Here is a 15,519-nt window from a genome sequence, read left to right as displayed (position 1 = left end):
CATCCCCTAACCTAGCTGAAGTCCGTTACCTGTCTGTTAAGTGTGCGTCTTAGGTTCTGGCTGGCGAACACGTCCGTAAACCCCGTATAATTTTTGAGATCGGATCCTGTTTCATTCCGTCCGTTTTGCCCTGTAAATTCACTGATCTCGAGTCTTTCACTGTACGAATATTACAATAGTGCCATTTGTGTTTCCTTGTACGAGTCGACAAATATAATTTGTGTACGTTGATTTTGACTTTCACTGGTTGTCGCTAACACCCCAGACACCGAGGAACCTTCTATTCGGCTCGTAGCTACCAGGGTAGGTTTGCTATTTTCCCTTAAAGAATAGCTGACGCTCGAGTATACCGAGAAAAAGCCGTTACAAAACCCTGCTATTCAAACAACGCACATTCTGCTGGTAGCAACGAAGATCTTCACACTGAGAACTGTTGAAGTCATTCAGTTTAAACAGTCCACAACACTTGCAACAGAACACTCCGAACGAATCGAAAACGCCGCGCGAGCAGAACCGATTGCAACAAATATTGTGCGCAAAAATTCGGGCTGTTGAGAGAGTCTCAGCGGTATTCGCTGCGTTCCCACAATCCTCAGAAAATGTTTGTCGCGTTCGGTTCTGATCTGCGCAACGTATTGACTTGACAAATTTTTTGCAGCGCATTGACTTGACGTGCGTATTGTTTCGCAACAGAACACTCCGAACTTACCAAACACACCGCGCGCGCTCCATCAAATTTTTGCGCACAATATTTGTTGCAATCGCGCGCGGCGTTTTTGGTTCGTTCGGAGTATTCTGGTGCAAGTGAATACGCATACCTTGGGAACCATTAAAGTGCTTTATCTTAACCTTCTGCTAACCTCCAGAGTTTTGTGGCTAGTTCGAGTCGTTTCTTAACGTTTGTTGATATTTGTACTAGCGGGTGTTTTATGTCTGAGCTAATTTCGAATATTGCTTTGAGACGAGATGCGAAATGTCATTAACAAACCATACAAAAAATTTCAGAAAGTCAAAAACAATAATGTGTAAATTTTTTCCCCCAGTTGAGTGTGGTCACCAGCCGCGGTGTTCAACTTGCTTCACTATTCATGCAAGGAGTTGAATATGCTATATTTGCGAACGATGCTTGCGGGGCTCCATTACCTTGGCTTATGTGCTGTCCATGGCTCTATTTTGATGGAAAATTGTTTCACCATGTCCTTGCCAGATCTGCGCATTCGAAGAACATTTTGGAACTTTGTGAGAGTCACATCGAACGTGTGATTAAGGTTGAGAGGATGCGTAAAGCTATACTGGAAGGTTTAGATGTCAAATTCGCGAAACCACCACTTACTGCTTTTCAAGGTGAGTAAAAGATATTATATGATATTTTTACACAGTGAAAGTGAAGACCTATTCAATTCACACTTATGTGAAATAATAAAGTATCAGAAATTCCAAACATTACATAAGTCTCAATAAATTTTATAAAACATCGAAAAAAACAGTTATATGATATTATCTGATATCTATGGATTATGGAACCTCTTTTAAATACGCTGTTTCAATTTAAATCTCACATCTACTGACAACATTAGCAACACCCCACGTAGCAACACAGGGAAAAAAGTATTTAAATAAAAAGAAGTCGCCAAAAGGATATATAAGTGGCATGAGACTCCGATAGATAAGTGTGGCCAACTATAGCTGATGAAAATAATTGAAGGTTTTCTTTTTTTCTGCTGTTGTTGTTTTAAAAAAATTGTACCTTATATATAAAAAAATAGCGATAGAGGGTGGTTAAGTTCACCAAATATTTGTGCCCATAATTCAGGGTGGTAAACATGGATAGTTTCATACAAGATTATCAAAATGAGGATTATGATAATATTATCATCGATAATATCAGAGACCTTGATTCAATAGATGTACATAAAGAATTCAAAATAAATCAAATGAATATTCGAAGCATGCAAATGAATTTCAGCGAGTTGGAGTTGCTCTTGCAGGGTGCAGAGGCTGATTTGGACATTATCGTGTTGACTGAGACTTTCCAATTAGAAGATCCAAAATTTTTCAGTTTAAGTGGATACCATCAGGTCTACAACGAGGGTAAATACAATAAAAATGACGGAGTTGTAGTATTTATAAAGAAAAATATTGTTTTGAACACTCGATTGTTAGACTTGGAAGAATCGAGGCACTGAAATTGGACATTCATTATCAAGGAAAAACTCTCAAACTCACAGCTGTGTATAAATCGCCGCATTATCCCGTCGCGGATTCAATGAGGAATTGTTGAATTATCTGGAGAAAGAGAAACATTGTAAAAAACACATTATAACAGGTGATATAAACATTGATTCATTGTCACATGATTACAATATAAAAGAATATAAGAGAATACTTTGCTCATTTGGTTTTACATCACTCATTAGAGACACACGTCCAGAGAGTCGAATATGCCTGGATCTTTTTTTTTTGTGAAAGGTGTTTTGTAATTAAAGAGTAGTGGACTGTATGAAAAGATAATTGAGTTGGATATGGTATAAAAAGATTTATTGAATATCGTTCACAATCATAAAATGAATATGTCACCTTCATGAAGCTAATACAGTAAAAGCAATTAATATTAACCACATCTATAGACTCAGAGAGACATTATTCAACTAAAAACAAGAAATGGTCCAGAGCAGTTCAAATGAGAAGTCACTTGATGTCAGACTTAGACGTTGAGGAGTTCAATAAATTCAATATCAACACAACGGTTACACAGTGATAGAGCAATCAATTGAAAATTGATTGCGAGAGCCTCTTTATTCCATCAGAAACCGCGAAGGTTAGAAAACTGAATTTTAAAGAGAAGACGCGAGAGTTCAGAGAAATAGGCCAGAGGTGAAACTACAATGTCTAAGTCTGATCATCAACGAGAAATCGATACATTAAATTTGAGTTGATCAATAAGTATAATGTAAGTATAAGCAGAACAAGAATCGCACAAATTAAATGAGAAGCACAGAATTAGTGAATTTGAGAAGCACTAGAATATTAAAAATAATATGAAAAGGCAATAAATTCTAATTAAATGAGATGATCAATAATAATTAATTAAATGAGAAAGACAATCATATTTAATCTGAGAAGAACATAGTATAATTCATATACATTGAGATGGTCTTGAAGAGTGCAAAAATTTATCATTGAATTCAACATTTACAGAGACGAACTGCTTACAAGTAAGCACGATTAGAACGTTCATCAGAAAAACAGAAGAAACAATTGATAAACTGAGAAAAGTCAAGAGAGTACTGAGTCAAATCACTAATCGTTGATTTTTGAGATGTGCTGAAGGCTGAGAAAACTAACATGTATGTTGAGTCCGATGAATGAATATGGAAAAGAATCAATGAGAGTACAAGTTACAAAGAGTAGATCATACCAAATGAGTGTACACGAGTACTCGAGTAGACTTTCCAGGGTGGAGCCGAGGTGTATCGAGCAATATCAATGATCGTTTAACCAAAGTTGAGGTGTTCAAATCCTGTTCTGAGGAAAACAGCTACATCCAGGGTCCACCCTGGAGAGTATGAGGATTCATTCATCTGAAACTCAACAACAGTAATTAGTCATATGTACATAGAGGTGATCATAAGAGTTGTCTTAAAAAATGATTAAACTGTTTCTAATGAAAAGGAATATCATGAGTAGACAGTAAATCAGTAATGAATATTATTGAGATGGACATGAGAAGTTTCAATCCTGGTGCTACACACCCATTTTCATGTGAGAAGATCTAGAGATGTCTGAAAATCTATATAAATTATGAAATATAATAAAATATATATTTCTGAGAAGGCAATTGTTCGATTTGTCTTGAGTGGACGTTTAAGTTGAGCGGTGCTAGCAAGGATTATGAATCTATTTCAAGATTCTGAAATATCTTGCACGTGGACTCATTTCATCAGAATGAAATTATCATGAAAATGGTGAAATTAATAATTTTGAGTAGTCTGAGTGTACTTTACCTTATGAGAAGAACAATTTAGCATCAGGATTGTGCGAGAAGGAAAATGAGATTAACTAAAAGAGGTGAACTTAAACGAGGTGATACAAATCAAAAATTGTAACAGCGAGAAGTTAATTCTACGGTGCTAACAAAGAGAATTATCAAGAAAATGTGTAAATGTGTAGTTTTTCACTTCTGAAAAACACTGAAAGTGGGGCCGCTGCGTCGTTCAACCAGTGCACCGCAGAATCGGGGTACCATACGTGGCCAACGGAGCCGGTCAGGAGCGTAGACTAGAGAGAGGTCGGAGGGGGCTTCGCTCAATTTTTAACAAAAAGCATGGATCCGGAAAACCTGATTGTGAATGGAATTATCTTGCAGAACTTGATCACGGATCACTATCACTAACCTGAAGGTCAATATAAATATCACTAGAAAAGATCGTTCAAAACAATATATTGACTATAGCAAATTGAAAAACTCTTTGAGGAATGAAGATTAGCAAGAAGTCTATAATTTTGATGACGCTAATAAAATAACTAAAAATTTCATGGAAATTCTGAAACGATATATAGAGGATAGTACAACCACAGTTAACATAAAAAAAGGAACGAAGGAAAATGAAATTAACAAAAAACAAAATATGTACATTGAAACAAAAAAGGATCCCGAAAATGTTCAATTGAGAAATGAATATTCTAGATGTAAAAATCACATAAAAAACTCATATATGAAGTAAAAGAGATATACTTACAGAAGTGCATAAAAAAATCAGAATGAATCGAAAGCTTTATGGGACTGTGTAAACAACATAACGAATACCACTAGATCAGACATAAAATATATTGAAGATAAGGATAACTCAAAAATTGAGGATGATCAAGAAATGTATGACCTCTTCAATGACTATTTCAGCAAAATCGGTGAAACGTATGCTAGTGAACTGACCCCAATTGATAACTTCAAGGAAGAAAATGGTCAAAGAGATAACTCCTTCTTTCTCTTTCCAACGGATTCAGTCGAGGTAGAAAAAACTATAAATGGTCTCAAATCGGGAAAATCGGCAGGTTACGATGGAATACGATCGGAAACATTGAAATGCATAAAAGAAGAAATATCAAAACCTCTCACCGGACGTTCTAAAGTTAGGACTAGTGAAGCCATTATATAAGGGAGGTGATAGATCTCAGATGGTCAATAACAGGCCGATTCCTCTTATATCAAACATCGCCAAGATCATAGAAAAACTGATCCAAGTCCGCATGGATGCATTCATTATTAAACATCAATTATTGTCAAAGAATCAATTTGGATTTCGCAAGGGTATGTCAACGGAGGATGCGATAAAAAAAAGTAACAGATATTATATACAACAATATTGATAACAGCATTCCTTCTTTGGCAGTAGTTATAGATTTGGCAAAAGCGTTTGACACCATAAGCCACGAGAAATTACTTGAAAAACTCAAGAATTATGGATTCCGTGGAAAGATAAAGGATTTTATTCAGAGTTACTAATCTAGTCGAAACCAAATTGTAACTTTAAACGGAATTTACAGTAAAAAAAGGCAACTTACCTATGGAATACAACAGGGCACTGTTCTCGGACCCCTATTGTTCAATATATATATATATATATATATATATATATATATATATATATATATATATATATATATATATATATGGCTCACGGGTCCGGGCAACCTGGTGAATCCCACAACTGTGTGAAAAATATATATATATATATATATATATATATATATATATATATATATATATATATATATATATATATATATATATATATATATATATATATATATATATATATTTACATCTGGCATACTTTATTGCGTCCTTTCAAAAAGCAACCTTATTGCGTCTCCCAGAAATACGCTACCTAGGTGGAATCTGATCGAAGTATATTAATCTACGCAAAAAATTACGTAGTTTGGTCGTTCCAGATCTCAAATATCTTCATTAATAAAGAAGTTGATATACGCACATTATTGCGTCCTTTCATGGTCCTACCATTAGTGCGTCCGGCGTATATTTTGTTTTCATATGTAGCACAATGCTGCGTCCGAATTTTATTCAATCTTTCACCATTAGCATGTTGTTGCGTCCAGCGTAGTTGCCACATATGTTTTAGAATCTGGTACAGTAGGCTTATTCGAACTCGATGACGTGATCGTATTATAACATTGGCTCCAGTTATTGCAACTTTCATCTTTCAAAACACCTCTATATTTATGATGGCTATCATCCTTTGTTTGAAGACTGCTCACTTGGAGAATCGTATTTCAGAATGTTTCAAACACTCTTTAAGTGTCTTTTTGTCAAGAAGAGCTTTAGTGATTATGTAATAATTTTAAAAACGTTATATATTTCATTTTCGTTTTTTTTTAATAACAAATGAATGTGAGAGAGTGGTGCTCTGAAGATAACTTAAATTAGGAATGCATTAACTGCACAGTTGTTAGTTTATCCTACGAACAATTTGGCACTCTGGAGAGTCAACTACTCTCTCAGGGTAGTTAAATGGACGGCGAATAAAATTCTCGAGTTCGATAGAAAAGTTTGAATATGAATCGTAGCCTGCATCCTAGCTCTTCGATATACAAGGACTCTCATTGCTTATAAGAGGACGAAACCATTGAGCATATCCTCAGTGACTGCCCAGCGGCAGACAAGGTTCGCTCAGGCTGGTTCTAGGGGAACTCATGAACTACTCCTCCTCTGTTATCACCTCTTCCCTTTGGAAGATGGCACTGGAGGTAGAAGTTTAGCTCTTTGAGCTTGTTTGTGTGCCACAACAGACCGTTTTGGTCGCGGTAGCAGTTCTGGGGGATTCGACAGATGCGCCGAACAAACTGTAACTGTAACTCTTCGATACAAAGGATATTCTTTCCTCGAATGCAGGAAGACAGGGGTTTCAAAGTTTGCAATACCAACATTATACACAAAAGTTGGAAATGGAATGAGATTATTGAGAGGTCAAGACCCACTCAAGGGAAAAGTAGCTCATCATAAAGTCAAACAGCTGTAGTGCTTTGGAGAAGCTAATATCCGACATATGAATGGATCTTAAGCTAGTAGGAAAATCTATCACGCCAGCAGAACAAAAGATATTAGAAAGCCAGATTAGACAAACAAAACTGAAAACAGTTTTCATTCGAATATCGTATGAGTAAACATATACTTTATATATTTCAAGAGATTGAAAGACCATGACTTGCTGTAAAAATCATCTGTCGGCTGAGCTGATGTCGGAAACGGGAGGATTTGTTCATCAAGATGGAGTGATACTATAGATACTAGAATATCAGGTAGTATAAGAAGAATATAATGCAAGTGGTCACCTCAACATCTTTCAGGGCTAGCCGTGATCGACGAAAACTCTTATGCTCATCTTGTCCGCGTATATAGAGAGACACAATGCGAATTCCTTACTTCCATCTGAGAGAAGTTTATGGCATAGAAAAATAACCAAAGCTCTCATTTGTACCTCCAAAGACCAAAGCAGTTTTTGAGAATGATAAAGCTCGCATATTTTGCAATTAGGCTTTTTCAACAACTTGGCATATGCCAAGTTGTTGTATATACACGCAATAAAGCTCGATAAAGTTCTGCCAGAAAAAGAGCTCAAAGAATTTCTTGTGTTGTATTCCCTTCGCTGCCAAAAATAATGTGGTAGTGAACGAAGAACAGAAAAGTGAAAAATACAAAGGATCAATGTTCGAACAGGGGGCTTCATACCCAGGGCATAAAGTTTGAATGGTAAATCTGATTGAAGAATTTTTAGATCTGAGAACTAATAACGTTACTGAATTGGAGATTATTCTGGCCTGCAGAACTCTGGCAGAATGAAGAACTATCTCAAGAACGTGGGGACAACACCTGGTTCTGTCACTAGGGCAAGAAAAGGGGTTCTGGACGTGACAATGGTCAACGCAGCTTCCAGAAGAAGTGTTTAAGCTTGGGAAATGGTGACCAAACCATCAATCTCTGACCATAGGATAATCGAATATAAAATAACAGAAGAGGAACTGATCAACCATTAAGATCCATCTGAAGCCAAACTTACAACAGTTCGAAACTAATTGGCCAAACCTCTCGCATTACGATCTGGAACAAAAAGTCGATCAGGGAATTTTAGAGGCCTTCCACTCCAATTATCCACTCCCGGAAGTTTGAACAAGTAAGGATGCATCTAATTAATCCTATTCGTGCATGGGCTCATGCCGATGATTTTAAAATCTTTGGTGATATAGGCTCTATTGAAGACTGCGTTTCCTGCAGCGTGCTTTGTGGACTCATTCTTGATTTGGTGTGGCAGAAATCAACTACCATCGAGCATTTTTGAGTGCAATGTCGCCACGTACACCAGGAAAAAGAACTATTTATTGTATAGTTATAGTCTTGATAGCAGCGTCCTGAGCAAAAAAACGGAGATAAAAGATCTTGGCGTTGTTTTGATCAAAGTTTTACATTTTTTCCTCATGTTAATCATTTACTTGGTACGAGGCCAAGAATGTATGAATTCATCATGCGTAATAGCAGATATTTGCCGATCCGGATACCATGATTTTGCTGTTCAATACATTTGTGACGAGCAAACTGGAAATTGGATGCATTGCTTGGAACCCAATATACGATTGCCATACACATCACAATGACATATATTGCGACGAAAATCGGCAAAAGATTTGTAATGGATCATAATTGAATATGAGTTAGTTTTGATGGTGTATATGAATCAGCACCCACGCTAAAAGGTCAGGTAGTGGAACACCTGACGGCGACGCTATTTGATTTATATAAAATTACAATATCCGTACTTTGGGGTGACTGCTGACTGCCTCTCTTCTATTGATATGTGGTCTGAATACTTTATTCACAAATAATATATGATATTTGAGCAGTAAATGCAGTTTCAGCCAATACAATTCTTTTGAAACAACATCGTCAAGGCAGCAACTTATGTGGTGTACTGACACACCGCGTTTCACTAAAATGAGATCTGACCACTTTTTCAAGTTTTCTGTTCTATGAACCAGTGACAATTTTCAATCATTACAAAATACTTGTAGAGTGTGTTGTAATTTCATATACCTACATTAAAGCGCGTCGCCGCTAGGTGTTCCACTACATGACCTTGAGAGTGGGTGCTGACTTATGTACACCCTCAATACTAAATCATATTAGATTATGCGCCAGTATAAAACTTTTGCCGAATTTCGTTGCCAGCTCTCGGACTAATGGAGGCTGTTCAGAGAAGTTTTTTCGAGTAAGATCATGCTGTTTTGTTGAATAAATTCGGTGCAGTTAAGCTTGATGTCAGGAAGGGCGTTGTTTGTTTGAGGTTCCTTCATGGACCCTTGAATGGCACATCTACTCGCTAGAGTAGGATTTCATGTAGGACGCCCAAGTTCTAGACCCGTACGCTTGTTCAACCTTACTACGCCCAGAACAAATATATTGTTTCATTCATCTGTGTACAATATGATTTGTTCTAAATTCAATCAGATCTCGCATCTCTGTGATATACACTTTGACAGACAGTCCTTATTAATTAATATATTACAAGGACACTACATATATACAAGAGTTTACATAATTTGTAGAACTTTTTAATTTTTGTGGTAATGTCACTTCTAATCCCACAGCACTTAGAATACAAAAGGTCATGGCAAAAGGAGTAATCAACCCCACAATATCGCTCCATGAGCCAGACGGATAATTCACCGAAGGAGAACAGGAACGATCTTTCAGTTTTCCCAAAACAACCTTCACAGGTAGTAAACCCATAACTAGAATCGATACAGCAATATAGACCAAGAATCCTCGTAAGGAAGATTGGGATATTTAAAAGACGATGTTTGGAGTGGGCAATGAACACCTTCAATCTATATAGATCACCAGAAGTGTAAAGAAAAATCCTAGAAGAGATTCGCCTTCATCTTCTGAAGATAACCAGAAGCTGCTTAGAATGTGTCATATACACAGAAAATGGAGAAGGACAAAAGTTCCCTTCACACCAAAATGGGGACCCACAATCTTCAAGAACAATTAATTCAACATCGTTTCTCTTGAAGACGATGAAGAAAGTAGTAGATAACAACATAAGAACATAGAATCTGGAGAATACACCAATTCACAAATGCCAGATGGCCTACAGGACGACCGATCAACAAAAACTGCTCTGTATGACCGTATAACTCTATAGCTAGGTTCCTGGTCTCTCGGGAACTAAAGGAAATGAAGAGGCAAATACACTTGCCTCTAGCAACAAGGGAAGTTGACCTTTATTCATCCAGTGGAATGAAAAAATTTTAATTCACAAGTGAAATGAGATGACATAAGCATAAGCGGATAAAGCGATACCTTTCATGTCAATTTATAAATCCGATAATTCTCTGGAAAGTGTTATCGTTTGATTTCTAATTGAAGTGGAATAAAATTCAGGTGAGTTATAATTTTTTTTCATCCGAAAAAATAATAATGACAATATCAGTTTAAAGAACACCATAAGGGCACTTCAATCGGTCCTGCTATTGCTCTAGAGACAGAATCCAATTCTTCACCTAACAGACTTTCGGGATGACCTTGGAGCCTAGGAAGCGAAATCATTTCAGTTGTGCAAATACAACTTGGTTTACTTGTATACACAGTTGCCAGATTTAGGACGCAACATTATGCGTCGTGTGAAAGATGTATATTGACTGTATATCAGTTTTCATCATTTGAAGCGCCCCCGAAGCGGAATTTGCGTGAACTAAAAATATACTTTAGGTTTCATGAGAAGCACTTTACTGCGTCTGAAGATATGTTTTTCAACATTGAATAACTCTTTTATCAAAAGATGTATGAAATCTATAGTTGTTCCAAAGATAGCTCTCGACGTCCTTCACGATTTGCGACCACCCCTGTCGTTGAATCCCTCGAAATACCAGAGAAAACTTTGAAAAACAATGCTGCGTCCGGTATACGGACGCAGTATTATTCAGGACGCAATAGTGTATGGCCCAAAGACAATGTATGGACGCAACATAGTATGCTGGATAAATATATATATATATATATATATATATATATATATATATATATATATATATATATATATATATATATATATATATATATATATATATATATATATATTTTTTTTTTCACACAGTTGTGGGATTCACCAGGTTGCCCGGACCCGTGAGCCAAGGGCAACCTTGCTAGTTACTAATAAGGATATATAACCTGTCGGATTATGCCAACCGTTCCCAGTATTACGGCCTTCTGCATCCATGCTATGGTGTTGGGAGGCAGGTTAAGTTCTTCTATATGTGCGGAACTTTTTCGGTGGACCAGCCCATTGGCGCTTATGATCAAGGGAAGTATTGTGACCGACTTCAACTTCCACATGTCTCTGATCTGACGGGCGAGGACGTTATATTTGGTGATCTTCTCCCCATATGCCTTTGACAAGTTGTTATCCAGGGGCACCGAAAAATCGATGATATGTGCGGTTTTCTTGGTCTTATTCCACACCACCATGTCTGGTCTGTTGTGTTCCGCACCCCTGTCAGTCACTACGGTCAGATCCCAGTAGATCTTCGTTTGGTTATTCTCTAGTACCGCCTGTGGGCTATAGAAGTGGTGAGGGGTGAAGTGCGGTAGTAGTTCTTCTCGGAGACATATAAGTTGGTGCACTACCTTCCCCATATCGTTATGCCGGGCCAGGTATTTTGTACCAGCTATTTGTGAGCATCCTGAAGAGAGATGCTGAATTGTTTCATCCGCAATGTTGCAGAGGCGGCATTTAGTTGTTTTATATATATATATATATATATATATATATATATATATATATATATATATATATATATATATATATATATATATATATATATATATATATATATATATATATAATTTTATTTCTAATGGTATGAGAACATTAAGATCCCACTTGATTTCTGAGTTGCCGCTTTTATGTCATAGCTTCGTAAGTCCTGAGATGATACCTCTATGCATTGTAGAACATCTTTTCTAATTACAGTTACTCCTGAAGATGTCCCAAACTGGGGACGAAATATAGAGTATGAGAACGAATTGACCTTCATTTCGCCCAAAAAAAACCTAGTCGAACAGCCTTGAAATTCATTATATATATATATATATATATATATATATATATATATATATATATATATATATATATATATATATATATATATATATATATATATATATATATATATATATATATATATATATATATATATAAAAAAAAAAAAAAAAAAAATATATATATATATATATATATATATATATATATATATATATATATATATATATATATATATATATATATATATATATATATATATATATATATATATATATATATATATATATATATATATATATATATATATATATATATATATATATATATATATATTTATTTATTTATTTATTTATTTATTTAAATTATAACTTTATAACTAGGATTGAGGTAAAACCTATAAATCCAAAAAATATAAATCTACAATTCTGTAACAAACAATCGTGAGAGAAGAAATCTAACTTATAAAACAACACAAAATCAGAGCAAAATGCGCATTTCATCCAACCTGTTTTTGAAGGCGTTCACCGAGGCAGCCTCCACAACTGTAGTCGGCAGACGATTCCATTGATTGAACACTCTGTTGAAAAGGATCCTCTGTCTAATCGATGTTTTGAATGGTTCCTTCTGTAGCTTGAAGCGATGACCTCTCAAACTATTAGTGTTAAGGCGATACATGTTTTCGAGTTCCTCTCCAAAGTGGCCATGTACAGCAGGAAATGTGAAAATGAGATCACCTCTGGCCCGACGCTCTGCAAAACTGGACAGACCAAATATAAGGAGGCGATCCTCATAGGACGGTCGCTGATATGAGTATGGCAGGCGTGTGGTCCAACGTTGAACGGATTCCAATAAATTTTCATCGTATTTGGTCGACGGCCACCACACCTGTCCAGCATACTCCATAATGGGGCGAATATATGTTCTATACAAGAACTTCCACGTCGGAATACTGGAGTTCCTGGAGGTCTTAGCCAACAAGTACCCGACCTGCCTCGCTTTCCCCGCAACTGCTGCCACATGGTATGACCAGCACAAATCCGAATCCACAACAACTCCCAGATCAACATGGCGAGTCACTTACTCCAGTCTACAACCGTCGATCCAATAGGGCAATTTTGGATTATTTTTGCCTATGTGAAGTACACAACACTTGCTGACATTCAGTGACAACATCCAGGCAAGGCACCATTTCATGAGGATATCAAGGTCCCTCTGGAGGAGATCACCCTATAGAAGAGGAAAGCCGTAGAGTTTAGTATCGTCAGCAAATGTAGAGATGAAGGACCGAATAAGTGGAGGCAAATCAGAAACATATAAAACAAAGAGGATGGGTCCCAACACTGATCCTTGCGGAACACCCGATGTAACCGGTTTCTCAGTGGTGGAATAAGAACCACCCACACGTACACGAAACCTGCGATCGCAGAGAAAAGACTTGAGCCAGCGCAACAGTCCTCCTCTAACACCCAGATGCTCCAACTTGTCGAGGAGACGCCTGTGCGGTACCTTATCGAACGCCCTAGAAAAATCCAAGTATATCACGTCAACAGGTGATCCAGAGTCCAAGGCCTTAGTCCATTCGGCAACGCACGAGAGGAGGTTCGTTGTTGTGGAGCGTTTTGGTACGAACCCGTGCTGAGATTTTGGGATCAACTCGTTATCCAAGCAGAATTGTTGCAAGTGGTCGCTTATGATCCTCTCCAGAACCTTAGAAACAGCAGAAAGTATACTTATGGGGCAATAGTTAGAGGGATCTAGTTTATCACCCTTTTTAAATATGGGAGTTATGGACGCATTGAGCCAGTCGGATGGAATACAGGATGAGTTGACAGATCTCGAGAACAGAATCTTCAAGGGAGGAGCGAAGGCTTCAGCACATTGTTTAAGCAGACGAGTGGTGATCCCATCAATACCCGGCGCGGTATCCACTCTCAAGTCCAATAGATACTTCTTGATTATTTGTTGGGTAATCGCGACGTCTGGTATGTCTGCAGCGATGCGGTCTACATTAGGAGTAGGAATAGAATCCATCGTCTCCACAGTAAAATTAGAAGCGAAGGTTTCGGATAGGACGTTAGCAGACTCGATGTAAGTGCCGCACAATTTCCCTGATTGCTCCCTTACAGTGGGAATACCAACTTTTGTATTGATTGAGGATCTCACATACTTGAATAGTCTCTTTTTATTCCCAGAAGTGACCATTTTTTCTTCGTAAGAGGATTTCGCATGACGAATAGACTTCGAAACGAAGTTTGAGAAAGATCGATGATTCTCATAATTCTCTACTGATCTGTTTCGAATGTATTTTCTCCACAAAGATTTCTTCTGTCTGACGAGGTGTAGAATACGCTCATTGATCCACGGTTTTAATGGGTGTGTTCGGACAATTCTTATCTGCTCGTTAGCTGAAACAGCCTCTCGTGTTTTGTTCAGAAATATGCTCCATATCGTATCGATGTCTGAATCGCTCATGATGTTACACCAGTCGATATAATTGAGATGGGAAGAGACCCCATCGTAGTCGATAAATCTCAAAGTTTTCTCCTCCTTGAGATCACAGCATCTGAATTTCAGTTGTCAACACCAAGTGGTCAGATTTCCCCAAAGGTGGCAGATAATTTATTTCCGAGATGACATTAGGATCAGAAACTATAAAGAGATCAAGAAGTGAAGGAGTCTGACCGGATCTGTACCTAGTTGGTTGAGTCACGACTTGTTGGCAACAGGAACTGTGAACGAAGTCGGCATAAGGCAAGGAGGGCGAGTTCTGAGATGGCATCGCTGTAAGCGTCCAATCGACATCTGGACAATTAAAGTCACCAGTGATTAGAATATTCTGATATTTCTCCGAAGTTGTTGTAAGAAATCGCGCACACTCTGTATCAGACAAGCACGGATACGGTCGATATATACATCCAATAAAGAGAGAGGAGTGTTGGTTGGAAATAACCATGAACAAATTATCTATACCCGGCCAATCGTTTTGCTGGATATTAATTCTGAAACAATTAGTGATTTCTTCAGTGAGATATATGCATACTCCGTGATGACCAATAGTTTCCGTACTGTCGGCTCGATATAAAGAATACCCTGGTATAGAAATGACAGAGTCACTCATTGATGGCTTCAACCAAGTCTCTGAGATGAAAATTATGTATGGCTTGTGTATTTGGACGTAGATGAGAAGTTCACTATATTTAGAGGATATTGATTGCGCGTTTGTGTAAAGAACTGGCCAGATGCAGAGGTTATTCAGTTTTTTGAGTCGTGAGCATCAGAAGGCTGTCGTGGGCAAGCGACAATCGTAGGTTCATGATTAACATATTTGATAGTCAGATCTTTCTCACCACGGTTCTGTCGGTCTTTGAGCTCCTGTCTGAGTGTACGTAAAGAAGCTAACTGG

At 37.3% G+C, this 15,519-nt stretch overlaps 1 protein-coding gene across 4 annotated transcripts in view; it reads left to right on the top strand.

The window, feature by feature from the left end:
* The window catches only part of LOC123313834 (constitutive coactivator of PPAR-gamma-like protein 1 homolog), a 277,895-nt gene that overhangs the window by 185,858 nt on the left and 76,518 nt on the right, over nt 1–15,519 (top strand). For all 4 annotated transcript variants that reach the window (XM_044898883.1, XM_044898881.1, XM_044898880.1 and 1 more), the window contains one exon: nt 1,044–1,344. In XM_044898883.1, the coding sequence (XP_044754818.1) occupies nt 1,044–1,344 (301 nt within the window). The remainder of the gene's footprint in view (nt 1–1,043; nt 1,345–15,519) is intronic.

The sequence above is a fragment of the Coccinella septempunctata genome, chromosome 5, assembly GCF_907165205.1.
Source record: "Coccinella septempunctata chromosome 5, icCocSept1.1, whole genome shotgun sequence".
Taxonomy (NCBI): Eukaryota; Metazoa; Arthropoda; class Insecta; order Coleoptera; family Coccinellidae; genus Coccinella; species Coccinella septempunctata.
Note: the sequence above shows the minus strand (reverse complement) of the source record. Positions and strands in the feature narration are given on the sequence as shown.